Source organism: Cupressus sempervirens, chromosome 6 (genome assembly GCF_028749045.1).
Source record: "Cupressus sempervirens isolate cs-2001-9-10 chromosome 6, ASM2874904v1, whole genome shotgun sequence".
NCBI classification, from domain to species: Eukaryota; Viridiplantae; Streptophyta; class Pinopsida; order Cupressales; family Cupressaceae; genus Cupressus; species Cupressus sempervirens.
This window is the reverse complement of record NC_143123.1, coordinates 292,053,635-292,075,323: the sequence shown is the minus strand read 5'-3', so window position 1 is coordinate 292,075,323 and position 21,689 is coordinate 292,053,635. Positions and strand designations below refer to the sequence as shown.

At 35.8% G+C, this 21,689-nt stretch overlaps 1 protein-coding gene across 1 annotated transcript in view; it reads right to left on the bottom strand.

The window, feature by feature from the left end:
- Positions 1-21,689, bottom strand: part of LOC149552360 (ferredoxin-dependent glutamate synthase, chloroplastic-like) — a 290,054-nt gene that overhangs the window by 15,446 nt on the left and 252,919 nt on the right. Inside the window, exons 28-31 of the mRNA XM_089787902.1 lie at positions 21,063-21,205; positions 20,744-20,837; positions 20,421-20,659; positions 20,252-20,330 (exon numbers count right to left, since the gene is read on the bottom strand). Coding sequence (XP_089644028.1) covers positions 20,252-20,330; positions 20,421-20,659; positions 20,744-20,837; positions 21,063-21,205 — 555 coding nt within the window. The remainder of the gene's footprint in view (positions 1-20,251; positions 20,331-20,420; positions 20,660-20,743; positions 20,838-21,062; positions 21,206-21,689) is intronic.

The window sequence follows — 21,689 nt, the reverse complement described above, 5'->3', positions numbered from 1 at the left end:
CCTTTGCTGGTTCATATATTGAACAAAGCCCAAGACTACCTTAACATTCTCTGGAAACAACTCCCATTCAACATATGTCGCCATGACATCATCAGGGATGTCTCCTACAACTCCAACATTAACAGCCTCAACCTCATCCTGATGTTCAGCAAAAATTGGCATTAAAGGCCTGTTTGTGGTACAAGTGGGTGCTTCCCTGCCTTGCGGTGATCCAACTACACTACCACCCATATTGTGATAGTTTTAGGTCTTTTAGGCCCAATATTCATATTCTATATAGCTTGCGTAAGTTGCTGCAAAACATTAGCAACATGATTTTGACCATCCCTAAGAGCCCTCAAGAATTCCCTGGCCTCCCTGTCTGATTCCTCGATAGTATCTAGACCCCTTTCAACCATTGAATGTATTTCAATAAGCTCTGAAGCTTTTTTACCTTTTGAAATTTGTGGGGGTTTCCAAATTTTATGGGGTTCCCTGTCATATTGATGCGTACAAAAAATAAAAATCCCAAGGCAACAGGCTTGCTGCTTTGATACCATTGTAATATCCTGGTATGTATGTTCGGATAACTATGCAGGGCCTTCTTTAAAAGTTTATGATTTAGATCGGTAGACGGTGGCTGTATTATACATATATGAATATCGATTTGCAATTGATATATAAGAACTCTTCAGATAACACAACAAACAACTAAAAAACTAAGCAAGAGTTAATTCAGATAAACAGGAATTACCATCAGCATTTAACATAATCTGATAGTAGAATTTGTGTGTTTTAGAAAACTGTAGGAAAGTGTGATTGAAGGAATTCATAAAGAAATAGATATTCCATTCTTATTCCAATTTGCATGAATGGTAAGGTTTCATGTTTCAACACACTCAAAATTGCATAAATAGATTTCTTATAAATACATAGAGATAAATGCTTTTCCTCAAACATTGTTGTAGGTGTTAAGTTCTGAGATACAACTAATATTGGGCCAAATACCCCAAACCAAAGTTTCTATGTGGAATAGACTAATAGGCAATCATGGTGATGAAAGGGTAGAACTTGGGCGTAAGAATCACCACTATTTGTAATGGTTCTCAGTTCCAAATTAACAACGGTTGAAGGGAATTCCTGTAGTCACATGTGAAGACCTTTGATTGATGCTTTGAAACCCAACTTCCGCCCTACTAGAATTGCTTGAGCCAACACACGTATTCAAAAACCACTTATGTTGGTATACACAGCCTCAGACACAAACACGATCCATCTCATATGCCAAGCAAATAAGCATCTGAATAGAATTGGACTAGAGTTGCCCACGAGAAGTGTCAACCAGATTAGAACTAGATACTCGATTGCATGTGCTCACTGTGAATGTTGAAGAATGTATGCGTTCATTAAAAGAAACAACCCAATCTTCTTGTTCATCAATTCAAAGACTGAAATATCTAGAATTGAGCGAAATCATCTCCTATTATTACCTCCGCAAACACTATGATCACAAACAAGAACGAGATCCAAATAAAGTAATGAAAGTCAAAATTGTGTGATTGGATTGTCGTCTAAGCCACAAATAGAAGGGTTTGTGTCCTTCTCAGAGAACTCAAAGTTCATACCTTGCAATGTGATTAATAGTCTTCAAATGCCCCTGTCCTCTGCACTCCACTCTCCTTCAGCCCGCGACGCATCCACTACCAAGGAATGAAATAAGTGTTAAAGCTTTGGAAAAGAGGCGTTACACCACCAAAATTTGCACAAGGAGAATACCCGAAAAATAGACGATAGGTGGAAGGCATGTCAAATGCAACCAGGTTGAGCTGGTCACACAAACTGCCAAGGTGGTGTTGGACGTGGTTAGAGGAATGATATCAAATAGGCATGTGTGTCGTCCACCACCAACCATCCCTTTTACAAAGCCCCTTAGATTACTGTGATAAAATATAGGCTAATTGGGAATTAAATCTCAATTAGTGGAAGGGAACACAAAAAATGTCTATGTAGAAGACAATTTATTATTATTATCAGTTGAGGAGTTTGTCAAAGAGATGTCCAAGGATATGAGAATGTGTAAATGGTAAAGAAGAAATAAATAGAAGATAAACCTGAAGCTATGTGGAGGCTATCAAATGGTTGAAAAAAAAGGAGAGCACATAGTTCTAAAGGAGATGCCAGCAGATGTACTGCCTAAACAATCCCAAAATGACTTAGGTAATTGGTGAGTTTATAACTCATCCCATGCATGTTAAGGCCTAAAACAAAGTAAATATAACACATTTTTTATGATGAGAAAGAAGAGGACAAAGGAGATGATGTAACTAGTATGATACAGGGCAATGGACATCCATCAAACACAAAAGGACTAAGGAAGAGAGACTGCATGGAAGGGGAAGGTGGAGAGGGTGGGGGGGGGAGTGGGAGGGCTTTGATGGAACTGGTAGCTCATCAACAAGTGTTTGTTTGCAAAAGTTGGACAACTTTTTCTTATCAAATCCAATGCTTGAAGAAGAGGCTATCAAATTTGCCACCTTGCACCTTGAAGGGATTGGTCACTATTGGTGCTATTGTGGCATGGTAACTCAAGGGCATGACTCAGTAACCTCTTTGGAAGATATCAACAAAGATTGACAAAGATTTGATAGAAGGGATCCAAAATTTCATTTCAAGGAATTTGCATAGCTAAAAGAAGAGGGCAAGGTGGAAGACTTTGCAGTAGAATTTTAAAGACTTGCAGTGATCTTCTTGATTATAACTAAAAGAAGATTCGTAGTTCTATTTGTGGAAGGCTTAGCTGAAGCTCTCAAAGGTTTATTGAGGAGAACTGACCCAAATACACTGCAAGAAGGTATCACGAGAGCCCTTAATTTGGAGGATTTAGTGACTAGGGAAAGATTTTATTTCAAAAATATAGCACCTTCTGTTCTACCCAATAGATCTTTTCAAAAGAATATACTACTTCCCAAGGCATGTCCTCCAAGCTAAGTCAAATAGAGGTGCCCAAGAATGAGATACGAAACAAAAAACTATGTTTCACATGTTGAGAAACTTGGCAACCATGCAAGTGTTTGGGTGAAGGGGAGAATTCATTCAATTGAGGTAGCTTTTGACAAAGATACTAGTAATGATGAGTATGAGACCAAAAAGAAGGTGGCAGAGATGGGGCATGAACACCAAGGAAAGCATTTAGTTGGTACACTCACAACACTTTTAGGAACAACAGAATATAATGCTTTCCATGTTTGAGGAGTTTTGGGAAGATAAAAGATAGTAATTCTTATTGATAATGAGGCTACACATAATTACATTGACAAAGAACTAGTGAAGAGATTGGGATTAAACATGGAGGATTTGATGTTGAAGCTGCTACTGGGTCAATTCTTCCTTGTAATAATAAGGTTTCACACATGGAGTTGTCTATGGAAGAGTGTAAGGTGAAGGATGATCTCTATATCATCAGCATGAGGGACACCAAAGTGGTTCTAGGAGTTCAATAGCCATGCTCATTTGATAAATATGAATGGGGTTCTCATTCCAACACAAGGGAAAGAATATAATCCTACACGGCTTATGTAATAAGGGTCTCTATAGAAGTTTCAGCTAGGATGGAGTGTGTTTTTTGTAAACACCATGTAGGATGGACAGTTGAATGTTAATTATAAACATATGTTCTTTAAAGGATGGGAGATGCTACAATGTGGCATTTCAGTCTATTTTGGACAAGCATAGCAAAAAATTTGAAGACATTCCTCCTCATCTCCCACTTGATAAGGGTTTTCAGCATATAACTGAGCATGAGGAAGAAGCGAAGCTAGTCATGACCACTCTACATCGTCATCCTAAGTTATATAAGGAAGAAATTGAAAAGACAATCAAGGATCTATAGGATATGGGGAATACAAGGCCTAGTTCTATCCCTTTTGCATTATTCATAGTCTTGGTCAAGAAAGAAGAAACTATGAGAATGTGTATTAATTATAGTGCACATAACAAAAGGACAATTAAGAACCATTTCCCCATACCCAGAACTGAACAATTGATTGATGAACTTCATGGAGCCAAGTATTTATCCAAATTGATTTGCATTCAAGGGACCACCAAATTATGGTAGGAGATGAAGATGTGCACAAAACAACATTTAGGTGTCATTATGGGCATTATGAGTTCTTGGTCATTCCACTTGCCCTAATCAATGCACCAACAATCTTTCAATTAGGTAAGAATATGGTATGCATTTACAATTGAGGAAATTTGTGTCAGTGCTTTTTAATGACATTTAGGTTTATAGTAAGACATGGGAGGATCATTTAAAACACTTAGATGAGGTGGTTGGTATAATTGAGGAGAATTCCTTTTATGCGAAATTCTTCAAATGTGAGTTTGAGTTGACTTAAATTTATAGTTGCGGTTCAAAACTAATGCACAAGGTGTTAGTGTGGATGAGAAGATAAGAGCAATGCAAGATTGGCCTCGACCAAGAAAATTGACACAACTGAGAGGATTTGTTGGGCTATATAGTTACAATAGAATTTGTAAAGGAATTTTCACAACTTGCAACCCTTGTGACAAATTTGACCAAGAAAGGAGCATTCGCATGGAGTCTGACAGCCCAACAAGCTTTTGACAAACTTATGGAGGTAGTGAATTTATGTTTGGTTTTGGCAATCCCAGATTTCTCACTTCCTTTTATTCTAAAATTTCATGCTTCATGAAAAGGCACATGGGCTGATTTTGTGCTGTACCCATCTTTGCCTTAATAATATGGTTGCAAAAAATTGCATATGTGGTCAACGGATGGCAGACCTTGAGCATCTCAAGATAGGAGATAGTTAAAATAGAAAATTGTACATAACAAATAAGAGTCAAGTAGATAGTTTGCATGTTGTTTCCATACAGAATCAATAAGCATCAAGTATATCAAAGAAAATCATGACGGTCTATCAATAAAGCAAAATTCCTAGTCGGCACAAGCGGCACAATAGAATGTAATACAATAATGGGTCAAGAGCTAGGATGACAAGGTCAAGACAAGAAGGAAGAAGTATACTGCTTAATGGAAACATCATACATCTATCACGCATAAAAAGTATTCATTCCAACAACCTCCTAATGCATCCATCACACATGAGGAATATACATAATGATACTATCATGGCAATGATCATCATACAATGACAAGTTGATGAAGATAGAAAGCAACACGCATAAACAAGCATCATGATAACATTAAGGAAGCATGTAGAACCTTTATTGATATCATTATCATACTAGGTTGAAAAGCCTCATCATGATTAGCAAGCTATAATGTATCGCTCAACAAATAATAATCAATCGTATACAAAGACCAACCAAAGGAACATACAAGTGATCAATAATCATTACGCTATAGTTGGATTGTTCATATCAAGAAAATATTATCATTGCATATGAAGGATCAATTGGGGATTGATCAAAGAATACAATCAACAATCAATGAGTTGGTTATCCAATAGATATCTGGTAGAAAACATACCCATCAGCCAAGTCGAATGATGTTACCATCACAAAAGATCAACCATCATGGTAAATAGTGATCAAACAAACATTGTATTGCTATACCAACAATTAGCAAAACATATCAATGATCCACCACTGTTGATAGAGATTAATGACATATGGAGACTCGACAAGGAAGATATAAGGATCAACTAAGAATGATTAAAGAATATCGATTATTGGAACAACAAGATCAATCATTACTGCCATCACCTTAGGAAGGAAGATGACTAATCGAATGATTAGTCATAACTCTTAGTATGAGAGTGACTTGAATGATTATGGATAGTAGTTATTCAGATTAATGCTAAGCAGCAGTTATGATGACAGTGACTAGACAAGGTTTAAATAGTTAATCAATGTATGTCGTAAACCCATTGTAATGGAGAGATGTGATGGAAAGTCATCATTAAGAAGTGAAAATGTCTCTCAGAACGCAACTATTCCATTGCATGAGGAGGAGGAAACTCATTCTATCCAACATCATTAGATTACTTCTTATTTTATTTATATCCTTATTGGATTTGATCTATTGAAAAATTGGCTTAGTATCAAACTGGTTTCATATGTATAAGGTACGTAATAAAAAGAGCACCATTATTGCAAGCATATAAAGACAAATCAGGGACAGCACTATACCGCTATATCCATAATGATTTATCTGGATTAACAGATCATCATATTGCTATATGCAATAGTTGAAGATTATTGTATGTATTTGAGGACCAAGATCAGACACAGCAATAGCAATATTGAGAACATTTGAAAGTTTATAATATATATTGATAGATCAGGAATAGCAACTCAACCTTCGCTATAAGTGATTTGGAAAGATGATTCATATAAGGATCATCCTTGCAAATTTGTCATCAATCATATCGGAGGCAGAAGAGATAATCTTAAAATTGTTTGTACTGCACTAAGCACATATATAATATATATAGACCAAAATCATCTTTCTTATATCAAATTGTTGAATCAGAGATAGCAGTGATATTTTCCTAATATATCAAATCAATTGCATAACATAAGAACAATCTTTTACAACTGATATCATAGACTATTATTTTTACGTCAATCATTATCTTTTTGAGTGTTATTTTAGACTTTAAGGAAAGAAGTCTCTTGCAATTGATTATTGAAAGTAAACTGTCTCTATTTTATAAAGATTGAACACAAAGAGGTAATGACAAGTGTTATCAGAGTGCTACAAGTTGGTGGTTAAAATGAATTGTTCCTAAAACGGGACATTGCATTGTTGATGCAAAATAAACATCTTATAGCATATGAGAGCAGAAAATCCAAGGGGCCTGAACAAGACTTCTCAATCAATGTCAAGGAAATGCTGGCCATAATGCAATCTTTAGTTAAATTTCCACAATATTTGATTTGCACAAATTAGTCAAACAGATCATACTAGTTTGGCATTCTTCCTTAACCAAAGGGATTTGAACAATAGGAATCAGAAATAGGTAATCAAGCTCGCCATTTTGATATCAAGTATGTGAAAGGGAATAGCAATGTGGTGGCTGATGCACTTTCTAGGAAGCTTGTTAGGATTAAAGGGACAAAAATAACAATTATATGCAAATATAACCAATATCAGAAAATAATAAATCACACAGAAGAGAACACAAGACACAAAGATTTAATGTGGTTCACCTAATCCCTTGGCTACATCCACCAAATAGCAAGTCCAATATTGTTATCCAGTGATTACAATATAAGTTCCCTTGCAACTCAATACTCTCACAAGAAGCTACTATATCATCATACATAATAAAATCCCTAAACTTAAGCCATTTTATACAAGCTTTTTGCCACTTACAAAATTAGGGCTAGAATACATTGTCTAATAGAAAATAGCTCCTGACGCCTTTTACAATAACAAAGTCATTTGAGCTTTCGGGGGCATTGCCCATGAAAACCCCTTGCAGGGGTGCTACCTTGACCCCGCCTTGTATCGTGATAGGGAGCATGCTTGGGGTGTTGCCCCTTGACCCCGTTTTGGGGGCGTTGCACTCAAACCCTTGTAGAAAAGTCTAGGGGAAACCGCGCCGAATGAAGTGGGGAAAAGTTAACCTCTGAGTCTAATTAGGCTCCACATAACAACAAAGCTTTAATTCTATTCTACAACTGATATATTTGTTGGTCGAAAAGCTCTAATAATAGTTGAGTATGTTAAGGATTCATTTGCTAATGGAATTTGGAATGGAAAGTGCTTGATCATAGTTTCAGGGTAGTAAATTAGCTAATATTTTACCTAGACCAGGTGTATATCATACCTAAACCTAAGATGGAGAGGATTTTAAGGGCATGACATGACACATCACCTGCAGGCTAAGTCGCTGAATCGAGAATGGGAACAACAATGGGTATGTGCATTGGAAACACTGATATGGCAGAAATTTTTGTTAGGGGTTGTGTACATTTTTGGTATGTTCATACGAATATATATAGATAGATAGATAGACAGACAAACAAATAGATAGATAGATAGACATAAGAAACTTAAAACTAGAATTAAGTTTGAAATGTCATATACCTATACATATGCTAAACAAAACCATTACAAATTTCAATATTTGAAACATACCGTTTTAATTTATATTCAAGTTTCTGTCAAAATGATCAAGCTGGAATCTCGTGATATATAAGCTCAGAGTTCACTAATCAGTAGTCTAGGTCTTAAATATATCCAAAAGATTAAACTAGAACCATTAAACATTTTGACATTTAAAAACATAAATCCCAAATGTGTACCCACAAGAGATTCGTTTCAGAATTAGATTCCAATATGTTTCGTACTTGAAAATGCCCCGAAAAGTCCCACGATTCAGCAATTTAGTTTGTTGATAATTCGGGCTTCTACAAGACATACAAGTGAGAGAACATTTTCCATTGAAAGGGCTCAAGAATGATATGTTGAAGCATGTGAGTAAATATAGGGTATGCCAATAAAGAAAAACAGAGCATGTCTTTAGAAAAGGGGAAGTATATCCATGGATTTCATTTGAGGGTTTCCAAAATTCCAAAGTAAGGATTGTATACATGTAGTTGTTGATAGGCTTACTTAATATGCACACGTTCATACTATATCTTTGGAGATAAAAGCTCCAAAAGTGTCATGTCCGTTTTTAGGGAAATTGTCAGACTTCATAGGCTGCCAAAGCATATTGTAAGTGACATGGACAGCAGGTTCCTCAACTTGGTTTTGGTAGGATCTCATTCATTTGAGAAGTGCTGAGCTGATACTAAGCACTAGCTATCACCCACATACTGATGGGCAAAGAAGATAGTGAACAAATAGAAAAAACGTTACTTAAGAAACTATGTTAGCTTGTTTTTGGCAAGAGTTCTTTGGTTTGATAGATACTGAGATGACATCAAGCACTAGTTATCACTCACAAATTGATGGGCAAACAAAGATAACGAACAAATGGATAGAAGGTTACTTAAGAAACTATGTTACAAGGTTGTAAACAAGATGAATCAAGCGGTTGCACCTAGTATAGTATTGCTACAATACAACTCATCAATGTCCAATGACATGACTCCCTTCAATGCAATCTATGGCTATGATGCTGAGTCATTTATGGATTTGATTCTTACCAATAGTAGAGTTCCAAGTGCTAAAGACCTGGTACAACAAATTTAGGATATTTTGGGATCTCTCAAGTAGAATGTATAGCAGGCTCAAAATCAATAAATATTATATGCTCATAGGCACCAAACTAAGAGGATCTTGGAGGTAGGTGATATGGCATTTTTAAGGTTGAATCCCTATAGGAAGTCTTCTATCAAAGGAAGTGGAGTTGACAAGCTGAAATCACATCTTTATGGATCCTACAAGTTCATAAGGATGATTGTTGAAACAATTTATGAGTTGGAACTTCCTGCTATCAAAAATTTACAATACATTTCATCATCATGTCTCATGCCTTGAAAAGGTCCTTGGTTGACAAGTCAATCCTCAAGAGCTATCTCCTCTTGACAATGAAGAAAAAATGACTCTCGAACCTAAGATAGTATTGGACGTAAGAGAGAAGAGGTTAAGAACAAGGTCATTGTTAAATATTTGGTGAAAAGAACTTCACCTCGAAGATGCATCGTGAGAGGTGATCCAACCTGAAATTGATTAAGGACACACACTTAGGGATGGTGTCATGTCCCCTTCTTGAAATAGAAATCAATAGTACACAATAATAGTTTAATTAAAAATATTAAATAAATAAAATATAGAATAATTAAAAATTTAGTCAAATGAATGGTCAAAAGGCATGAATTGAAATGTTGTATCTCTCTCAAGTAAGAGGTATAAAATGGGGAACTTTATTTGAAGGGAAAAAGGAAGGAGGAGGAGAGTGGAGCATAAGAATCAAGGATTAAATGAAAGGAAAAGGAATAAAGTAAGGACGTGACTTAAAAAAAAAAGGGTTGCGACTCTTCGAAAGGGTTAGAATTATGAGGACTTGTAATTCTTTGAAAGAGGGACAGTTATGAAGGGTCATGACTCTTGCTGAAAGGTAGACATCATGAAAAGGTGTGACCTCTTCTTCACATGGGAAGATATAAAAGGGAAAGAAGGATTACATAGAATGAGAGGAAATGGAGTAGATGAGATCTAGAGAAGATTTAGACCAGAAGTATAAAGTGGGATTTGATAAGAATTGAGAAGGAACAAAGAAAATAAGATATGTAGATTATGAGGAAGAAGATATGCAGATCTCAAATGGGATATATGCAGTTTTGAAAAGTAGTAAAGACATATTAGAGAAGTGGGAGATAGAAAGTGAAAAGGGCAGCAATTGTTGTCAAACAAATGCATCTTTTCATAACCAAAGGATGTGAACCTTTCATAAGGGCATTAACAAATGAAAGGGTGCGACTCCCTACACTCAAAGGAGACACAAAAGAGAAGAACTCCATTAAAGAAGAGCATGGAATCACAAAGGGAGATCAATTGGGAGAATGATATATTATTCTCAAAGGAAATACTGAAAAGTAGTGACCCTTTCTCTTGTAGATTACGAAGGGGAGATCATTCCAAGAAAACATCAATACAATATCACTCATCAATGCATCACAAACTCAAGCAATCTATGAATCAAATAGTCTACCGACAATTCAACTGTTTACCGCCTACAAGTAAAGGTGATTTAATGCATACTACTGACAAAGAGTTGTACAAGATTCAATCAATTGCAAAGTAAGGCTAGAGAACTGCCATATATTCCATTCATATCAATCAAAGTTTACATCAAGTGATAAAGCACAACAACAATGATACCAATGATAATGATAATCTCTTCTATCCGAGAGAGTGCAGATATAACCTCTGAGGAGGTGCGGAGTGAACTGTCATGAATATAACTACCTACCCCTAGGCCACGCTAACAAACGACGACATGATTAACATTAACAACATTTCAGACCTCATAACATTATACCTGACAACATCAACAAAGTGAATAAACAAGCAATCAAATCATCATCAATCAATTCACATCTTGGAGTCAAATATAAATCATCAAATGTCTATCAAATCAATCAATTCACATCTTGGAGTTAAATATCAATCATCAAATGTCTATCAAATCAATTAATTCATCACAAACATCAACCATTTACATGTCACCCTATCATACTCACATTCCTTCATTCAATCATTGAACCTGGAAAGGAAATTGAATGACTAGCAAGACACAAGTAAACTTGCAAGTTGCAAATCATATACTGTGGTTTGGAGTTCTGTACATAATGAAATAGCTCTTGCACATCTGCACACTACCTAAATTGTTGACTGATTATTAATATCAAAAGATAGTCTGATTTGCCTAATCTGCTTTCTGAATTGCCGACTGTTCATCTTTATCAAAATATAAATTGACCTGCATAAATCTGCATACTTTCTGAGTTACTGTATATGATTATCTGACTGCTACTTGCTTATGATTTTTTTACATAGCCTAATAGACGTAGTCTAATGGACATATATTGCTGATGCAGAATGGTAATGTAGCATGTTGATATACAATATTATGCATATTTATACTGTTTGACTGCTGTGTTCGGCCATACTAAAGAGATCGAGGAAATTACAAGTTGGGGAATGGTGTTGGGGTCACCTTCTAAGCATACCACCTCATGGTATATGACCAAGGAGTCCCATGAGGCCAAAGGGGGACAAAGAGGATTGTTTTTGGGCTTAGGAAGGATGGAATTTCTAGCCCTATTGTGAATACCCGTCATGCTCTCTATCATGGCAAGTACAATGCATTAGGAATGTTCAATAGTGGGGAATAAGGTAGAAGTGGTAATCTTGAGAAAAAAACAAAGTTACAAGACTTTGCGAGTCCAAAAACATGGTTCTTTGGCCTTTGGACTTTGACTCAGCTGACTCGCCGAGTCCCATGCTCAAGACTCAATCATAGTGGACATGCGTATGAAGTGAAACAAAACATTTAATTTTTGTGTTTTTAAGTTTCTCTCAAACACAAAAAGAAACATTCTTTCATTTCCAAACACAAGAAAGCAAGGAAATAACGGATTAGGCTACTCTTAGCCTTAGCCTTCTAGGCTACTTTGAGTGGGATTGACTAGTCATTAATATAGGCTACCATGAGCCTTAGTCTCCTAGGCTCTAGCTTTTATTTTGAACTTTCAAATCCATGGATTTCATATTCCATGCACATTGTAGACATTTGACTGTGACATTGCTTATATTTCTAATGGGTTATTTGGTTCAATTTATTTCTTTTATAAATTTGCTTTATACTTATGTGATCAATGTAAACTTGTGTATCTATGCACGTAGCTTCTATTTATCTCAATTATTGTGTCTTTGATGTTAGTTTATTAAATGATGCATGCATTTTGTTTTCAATCCTTAAAAATCCTTTAATTTCTTGGGATTTTCAATTTGCCTAGTTCTTCCTGAGTTTTTGTCGAGTCTGGCCACTGAGTATAAGTTCGAGTCAGGAATCAACATTCCTAAGTTTGAGGCAAGTCCTGATCTTGTAACTATAGAGAACAATGATAGGACCTAGTGGATGGCATGAGCCAAATGAGGTAAAGAGGGATGGTGTATCCACTCTTGGGCCTAGGGTAGAGGGTCTCTAGGGCACCTTATCAAGTTGCCCTATCTTATCTCTTCTATAGTTAGACACATCTTAAAATTAATCCATTGAATTTATCTACACACACACACACATTCAGAGAGAGAGAGAGAGAGAGAGAGAGAGAGAGAGAGAGAGAGAGAGAGAGAGAGAGAGAGAGAGTCACGAATTATGGTTGTAGATGATTCCTAACTTGCTTGTTGGATCACAAACATACTTTCTTAATAAGAAATTGTAATCTAGGGAAAACTTTGTGTACCCATAATTTGGGGACATTGTAGATGGGAGGACTGTAATGACTCGATTTCTAGATATTTAGTGAGAATCTTTAAATAAATAAATATCACTAATAACTCAGCTCTAAGGTTGGTCTATTGTTTATGGTGGTCAAATATTCACCAACCTAGTCTAATTTTGTAATTATGTACAATGAGGTAGCCTAAGGAAGCATTAAAAAAATTGCTTACTTCTTGCCTTAGTTACCTTGGTTCAGCTATATGCCCTCCGGACCAGGACATGGTTCGAGAAGGTACCTGGTTTAGGTATAGTTCGAATGAAATTTGACTAAGGTTCACTTTTTGCCTCCCAATTCAAACTAGTCCCAAAACAAATTGAACCTAGGGGAACTTGCATGCCACAGGTCAAACTTGCAGCAAATTGGCCTTGCAAACGGTGGTAAAGTTGTTTTTTGGACACATTTTATAAATTTTTGAGATCCTTAACCCTAAAAAGTAAATATGAAAGGCTTATGTTGGCTTCTAACACTCATTTGTGGTGTGTAAATAGGGTATTTTGTCTTGAGCAAGAGAAAATAGGTGGTTGAACAAGAGTTAGTTTGTACAAGGAGGAGTTGAAAGATTGGTTTGTGAGCCATCTTGAAGTGCTTGTGCCTCATCCGTACACCTTTGCAAGCTCACAATGACAGCAAGAGGTAAATCCTTGTTCCATTTTTCCTTTACTTTGTTTAAGCTTTTATTTTTTTAAACTTATCTTTAATTGCCAATAAGACCTAGCCATTATTTTCCCTAAAATTTCATTCTCAATATGTATACAATTTTTTGCCATAGGAAAAGGAACTTCAATGAGCTCTACCTCCTCCTCAATAGACAATGCCAATACCCAACAAAGAATAGAACCTCATTTTGATTCTCCTTTGTGGAAGTATGTGGATATTGTACATCCTCTTCTAGGAGGTGGTGCTTTCCATTGGAAATGTCAGGGTTGTGATGTAGAAAAAAATAGTTCATATTTTCACGTGGTGGGCCATTTGTATGGATACCTTGGAAGAGGAGTCAAGAAATGTCCTGGAAAAGGAAATGTACCTTTGCCAAATTCATTAGTATCAAAATATGTTCAAGAGGATGAAGAAGTAGAAGAGAGAGAAGAACTTAGACAAAACATCATTGATGGCTATAAAACTAAAAAAAGGCAAAGGGAATGAAATCCACCACAGATGTTGTGATAGAAGATCACCCCTTCTCTACTACCTCAGCGGCCCCTGATTCTAAAACTAAGCACCCCTTCCACACAAAAGAAATGGACCACTAGAAACTACATTTAAAAATTAGAGTAGGGCAATTGCCAACATTGATGTGGCAAGATACTTGTATGAAAATGGGTTATTTTTTAATCTTGTTTGCTCTCCATATCTCAAGAGGATGTTGAGAAGTGCTAATGAAGCACTTGTAGGGTATTTAGGTCCCAATTTTGAGAAAGTATGAATGACCTTGTTGGATCAAGAGGAAAAGTTAATTGATGAGCAATTTAAGCCCATAAGGGAGTAATGGATTAAGACAGGGGTAACAATTGTTTCAAACCGGTGGAAAGGGCCAATGTTTTGAAAGTAGTGGATTGTGAGGGGCAAGTAAAAGATAAGCAATTTATTGCTAATATTCTCATCTCTACCATTGAAGAAGTGGGTGCTAGAAATGTTGTCCAAGTTGTAATGGACAACACAGAATTGTAGAGCTGCTGATTTGTTGGTTGAGGAGAGATAGTTGGACACCTTGTGTGGTTCACTCACTCAATCTTATGTTAAAAAAGATTGGGAAGAGTATTGAGTGGTTCAAGGAGGTGTACGCAAAAGTTGAGGACATCCAGATGTTTATCACAAACCACCACATGACTCAAGGAATATTCAAAATGTTCTCACGCTTGGAGTTGTTGAAGGTAAGTCAACTTGAACTCAAGTAAGTACTTTAATTTTTTTATAAATATTATCTTACAATTTCTAATTTTTTGATTGTGTAATGTGTATTCTTTTTTGAAGCATGTATCTAATAGTTGTATTTTTTTTTGTTCTATTTTATGCTAGAGGTTACTGAGACATGTTTTGGATCGAATGTAATAGTTTTGAGATGACTTACGAAAGTGAATGAGACACTTTGCAATATGGTAATTAGCAATAATTGGGCTATATGGAGGCTAAGCAACAGTGAGAGGGTATTCAAAATAAAGCTTACGATATTGGATGACTTATGGTGGGAATATGTGGAATATCTCATTAAGCTCATCGAGCCCATTATGATCATGCTTAGGCATGCTGACATGGAGAGGCCTTGCCTTGGAGAGATCCATGATGGTATAGACTTAATGCTTGAGAAGATTAGACAAATTGTATATGAAAAAGAGCAAGATCCTCAGGGGACCTTCAAACAATTGCAAGCAATTGTTGTATAGAATGATGGAATAAAATGACCACTCCTCTACATTTGCTTGCCTATGTATTGACGACCAAATACTATAGCACCCAATATACAATCTACCAAGAAGGCTACCACCCTATAGAGATATAGAAGCGTCCGAGACTTTGAGGGATACAAGGCAGCATTTGAAATGTAATGTTTTGTTCCAAGATTGGCGCTTAGGGATTGATGTATAGTGATGTAGGTTTCTCCAGGAGGAAGGTGGTTGTCGTTTCACCTTGTTCGTTGTCTTTGTACGGTTGACCTATGCGATGGCATACGAACCATACACTAACTTAGCCAATACCCTTAGTCTTCTAAGACTGTATTGTGTGAGTTGGGGAAAAGCCGTATGGTAACTTGGGAGTTCGTACAGTGTGAATTGGGGAGGCCGTACGGTAGCTTGGAAAGTCCATATGGTAACATCAGTTGGCCATACGGTGGACAGAACTTGTGTTCAAGGGAACAAGTTGGTGTGGAATAGGGCGAGATGCAAATCCGTTGGTGATCGGGTTGTATGGCCTAAGAGTTTGTAGTCCGTATGGTGTATTGGGAATTATATAAAAGTCGCAATTTGTGAGGAGTGAGTGTTGTCCGGTGGATGATGGAGGAATGTTTGCTACAGATTAATCTCCAAACTAAGATCCCAGAACAATGTGAACAATATATTCGCCAAAACATGCCAATTAATGCCAGTACAAGTAGTCACAATCCAATTCCAGATATGTATAGATATAGGTATTTGCAAACAGAGATGGTACACAAATTTGCTAGATATGAGCAAGTAACACAAATACGGCATAGGGTGAGCGTTGATCCCACCGAAATCGAAATTGCCAAGTAGGGAAGATCTTTCACTTCCGAAATGGCAAACAATTTAGAACTCCAATAGGAATTTGCATAACAAAGAAATAATCCAAATTGCATACCTACTACTACCTACATGCCGTGCTTAAATACCCTTTGGAGAAACTTATCAACGGTTTACAAAGATAGCCGACAACCATACCTACGGAAACAATTATATAAAAATAGGTCCAAGATATACTAAATCAATCAGCCCATTAATAAAGGGTTTGATTAAATATTTATTTTATGACAGAAACATTACATAAAGGACTCTTTCTTGATGATGATTTGTGAGATTTGATTATGACCGAGTTCATACTATTTGTGGATGCAAAAAATCGAAGTAATGATGCTTTGCATCATCGGTTTAGGAAGGATGCTCATAGTTGGTGGTACCTCCATGGCCAAAGATTCCAAATGTTTCAGCCCCTTGCAATCAAAGTGATATCACAAGTAAGTTTAATTTTAAAAAAGTTACTATTAGTTTACTTTGTCTTCATAAATTGCTAGAAATTCTATGATTCAAGACACATAATTTAAATTTTATTTTAATTGTTTACTTGGTCATGTCTTCATAGGTTGCTAGTTCATCCGCTTCAAAAAGAAATTGGAGCACATATTCTTTCATCCACTTAGTGAAGCACTATAGGTTGCAATCAAAAAGTGCGGAGAACTTGGTATTTGTGCATTACAACTTGCGTCTCCTCTCACACAAGACTAAATAAAACAAAGAAGCGGACTTGGATGCTTCTGCTTCTTGACTTTCAATTGAAGATTTTGATGCCCATACTATTATTGTTGTTTCTGATCCCATTGACCTTAGCTCTATTGCTGAGTCAACTAATGCCGAAGAACTAGGAGGAGGAGGAGGAGAAGAAGAAGAAGATGATGATGGTGAAGAAGAAGATGGATATTAATAAAAATTTTATCCATTTGTTGAAACTTGAACTTGAAACAATGAATGATACTCGAACTTGATGTTATGATTCATGAATCATGATTTAATTTTAATGTTTTGGATCTTTGATGTTGACCCTGAAATAAATGATAGTAATACGATTACGATTCATGATGCTAAGATTACAACTTTAAAATTTATCCCTATGGTATTTTTGTTGCTTAAATAATTAAATCATATGATTTTCTGATACCAAGACATTCTAATTTTAACTTATGCTTCTAGGCTTCATATATATATATATATATATATATATATAAGTTCTCTATAAGTTTTACATGTTTTTGTACAAATGAACCCAAATGAACTCAAACCCCTTTCCAAAAATTTTCTGTGCCAGCCAATCAGTTCTTCAAACTCAAACTGTTAACTAAGGTTCCTGCAATAAACAAATGTGGAAGCTGACTCAGACAATACCTTAAGAAGCTTCAGGATTAATACTAATTGCATACAGAGAAAAGATTGGATCAGTGTGTGGGAGGTGGAGATATACATCAGGCATGATTTCACTTTGTTTTTGTCTAATGACACAAGAAGCAGCGAAATTGACACGAGGGAAGTGCAATTTACCAAGATAGTGTCACTAGTGCTAACTTCAAGCGGAGATGATACAATAAAGGAGGCGACAAGCTATAGGATATGCTCAAGTCTAAATGACAAGTAGTGGCTTGATCTCTTAAACTATGTGTCAATTTATTGTGCATGCCATTGACATCTTCCTCAAATATATTGATGGAGTGTAATGTTCCCTTTACGGACATTAGAAATATTGAAGTCTTATTCTATATAATATTAAAATTGACTCTCAGACATAGACGCAAAATATTAAAAAGGTCAATTTAATGTTATACAAAGGACAAGGGTCAAGGAGGAACAAGACGAAATACCTTAAGGAAGTTGCAGAGCCACAAGGGAATAGGACGAAAACTAGAGAGGAGCCAAAGAGTTTTGGTTTGTATATTAACAGGGGAAAGAGGCTCATTGTTGGGCATGCTTAATTTGTGATTCAATTCAGTTTTCTGATTTCTCGTCAGAGTTTTCAGAAAGCTTCAGCTTTCAGCTAGTTTGAGGACATAGCCCCTCATGCTGGCAAAAAGTGGACACAAACCCATTGTTCCGGGAGACATCAGTTTGGGTGTTTCATTTGCCTTACTCTAGTATTCCAATCTGACTGTTAATTTGTATTTAAGATTTGGTTTTTGTGCTGGTTTTTGTGTTGCTGTTGACGTGTTTACGGAGTTGTATGGAAGTTTTCTAGTTTTATCATTGTGGGTCTGTAATGCACTTCTATATGCGTGAAATCTTGAATATTATTCTAAAAGGAACTGGTTATTAACTTGTGGAGAATCTTCTGGTTTAATCATCGTACTATATTCCATTTGCCTAAATCTGAGTTTGAATATTATAATTAAGAAGAAGCTGGTTAAACATTTGTTGGATTTTGTATTGGATTTGATTGTGCTGGAAGACATATGCAAAGTTTTAGTTTTGAATATATTGTTGAAAGAGAAATTTAGTGAATATCTGGTTGGGGATATTTCAGCTCTGTCATCTTCTCAGAAGCACTTACACTAGATTCCTCCTATTAGATTTGATAAATATAAATTTGAGTAAATTTGAAGAGAAATTATGTTTACATTGTCACTTGTGCATGGAAAGAGTCTTAAGTTACAGCCTTTCTATTTTTCTGAAAGACTCATTTCAATAGATTGTCAAATAACAGCTCAAAAGTAGTTGTTAAAACTGTCGGGGATGTAAATGCTACTATAAGTTAAAAGACATTTAAAATGGGGGATTGGTTTATGATGCATTAAGGAAAGACTGATTGCCTATGGCAGAATACAATTATTTTAAATATAAAAGGACTGGACTTTCCAGAGTTTTAAAATCAATGACAATTCATACAAACTGAATTACTTGATGAACTAGACATTCTCACATCTTTAAGTTTTCTCGTTTATATTATCCTATAACGAAGATGGTTGGGCATGTGAACAAGATGATGCGGCAGATGCATGAGAACAACAATTGTTAGAGAGCACACCTATTTGATATTTGGAAAAGGGGAGTGGTTATGGTTTATATAAGAAAAAGTTTAATTCCTCAATGGAAATATATCAAGTGAAAAAATAAAAGGTTGGAACTTAAGAGATCTGGAAAAAAATTCAGTGGTGCTGCACACAAATTGAACCACTAGATTGACTAGACATTTCTCAAACCTTATTTCTTTTGTTATTGCAAAATGAAGATGATAGGGTATTTCTGTTATAAACAAGAAGATGACGTGGTAGCAAAGAAGCCAATTGTTAAAGAGTGATCCCATGGAAATTAAGAAACGGAAGTCTTAAACAACGAATGTGTTCTGCTTTGGCAAGAAAGGCTCACACAATATTGATTTGACAGAAAGGAAAAAAAAAGCACATGGATTTCAAAGAATGAATATCAAGGTTGATAAATCTAAGTGAGAGTGCTCTCATTTATAATCCAGATGGGATGATGCAGTGGAATCTCTAAGAAAAAAATGATACATTTAGAACTTTCAAGGAAAACAGTTTTTATTTCAGGTTCATTTACAAAAGAGGAATAGCTAGAAATTTACGGACATCTTTAAATAACATTCCCAAACTGATTTATGTTCATTTGTGTCCATATAAATGTTGTAGACAATATGATAGAAAAAATGTATGTCGTTGGTTTTTGTGTATAATGAATGTATTAGGATTCTCATCAATCGAGGAAGAAAAAGGAAGCTTGGAAGTATTAAGAAATAAACACATTGGTTTGCAACAGAATGCTAACTGTTCTGCAACTTCTCATCAGTCAGTCGGATCTCTCTCTCAATTTGGTTTCTCTATATTCATATCTAATTACAGCATTTTCTCTTCCATTTTTTTTGGAAGTGCCACTGTTTACAACTATAGATTCTATTTGTTTAAGGGTCTTCTACCAATCAGACACTAATGAAAAAAATGCGAGGAAAGTATTTTTAGGAGTTCCTCCATTGATAAGAATATTCTTCATCCACATCTAAACATCAGATGCAGAAAACAGAGCACAAAATATATACCAAGCACGTACAATTTAACGCGTTTATATTTTAATCAGATCATGGGGGATACCCTTACCTTTGGAATTAGTGTATCATCTTCATCAAGAAGGTAAGCTAGACCACCCGTCATACCTGCAGCGACATTGCGACCAACCCTGACAACAAAAAATGTGAGATTTGAAAACAGAAATTATACATAGAAAGTGCAAAAGCTCAAGTAGAAAATGAACATGTCAAAAACCCACTTTCCAAGGACAACTACACAACCACCAGTCATGTACTCGCAGCAATGATCCCCAGTCCCTTCAACAACAGCTTCAGCAAGAGAATTCCTAACAGCAAAACGTTCACCAGCTTTCCCTCTGACAAAGAGCTGACCTCCAGTTGCACCATATAAGCATGTATTTCCAACAATAGTTGAATCTTCTGGTATGAAACCTGCATTTTCATTTGGAACAATAACAATTTCTCCACCAGCCATGCCCTACAATGAGAAGGAACACATAAACGATCACCATCAAAATTCAAATGTAAACAAAACTTCAGTGAAATGCAATTGATTTAATACCTTGCCAACATAGTCATTGGCTTCTCCCACAAGTCTAATATTCATGCCAGGTGTTAAAAAGCATCCAAATGACTGTCCCGCACTACCGACAAAGCTGATAGCACACAAGCTATTAGCTCACTAAATTTCACAATAAAAGACTTTCAAGTTTGAACCTACTAATTCAATAATTGGTATACCGAGGAAGTATTAAAATGAAAATGTGTGCCTCTCAAACAAGGAACAAATAAATGAATTCCATACTCATCCAGTAAGGGACTTATATAGAAATGGCTTCCAAGAGATAATGTGTTCCTTTCATATAGAAATAGTATCTTACGTTATATCAAGTTGCCCTGCAAAGCCCGTATCTCCATACTTTTTGGCAACAACACCAGCAATGCGGCCACAAACTGCGCGATCTACATTGTAGATATTTCTGGTTTTCCTTACCAAACTTTCTTTTTCTATTGCAACTGAAATCTGAACATGATGAAAATTAATTTATTAATGCAACTACTCAAAGCTAAAAATAAAATAGCCAAATAATATGAACACGTGGAATGCAATTTCATACGAGAAATATGTTCTAAACAGGAAAAAAGATAAGAAAACATTACTGTAGCCAAAGACAACCACCTTCATGCTACCAAAGTATAGTTATCTTATCAGAATAATTGAAATCATATTGTGAACTATATGGAAAGGGAAATGATCAGACAGAAGGCATATAGAGTGTACTGGTAAGAGTTTATTTAGACTTCTATAGTTGAAAACCTACAATAAATGCATGCCAAGGCATGAAATACCTAAATACAGCTTTCCATGTCCAATACAAATTAAGTCAGTGTTATAGGAGAGAATTCTAAAGATACCATTTCACCCCTTCAATATATTTTCTGACCTAAACTTATTGTCATCTAACGGAATGTAAGAAGCATGGATACCCAAACCAAGAATGAGAGTT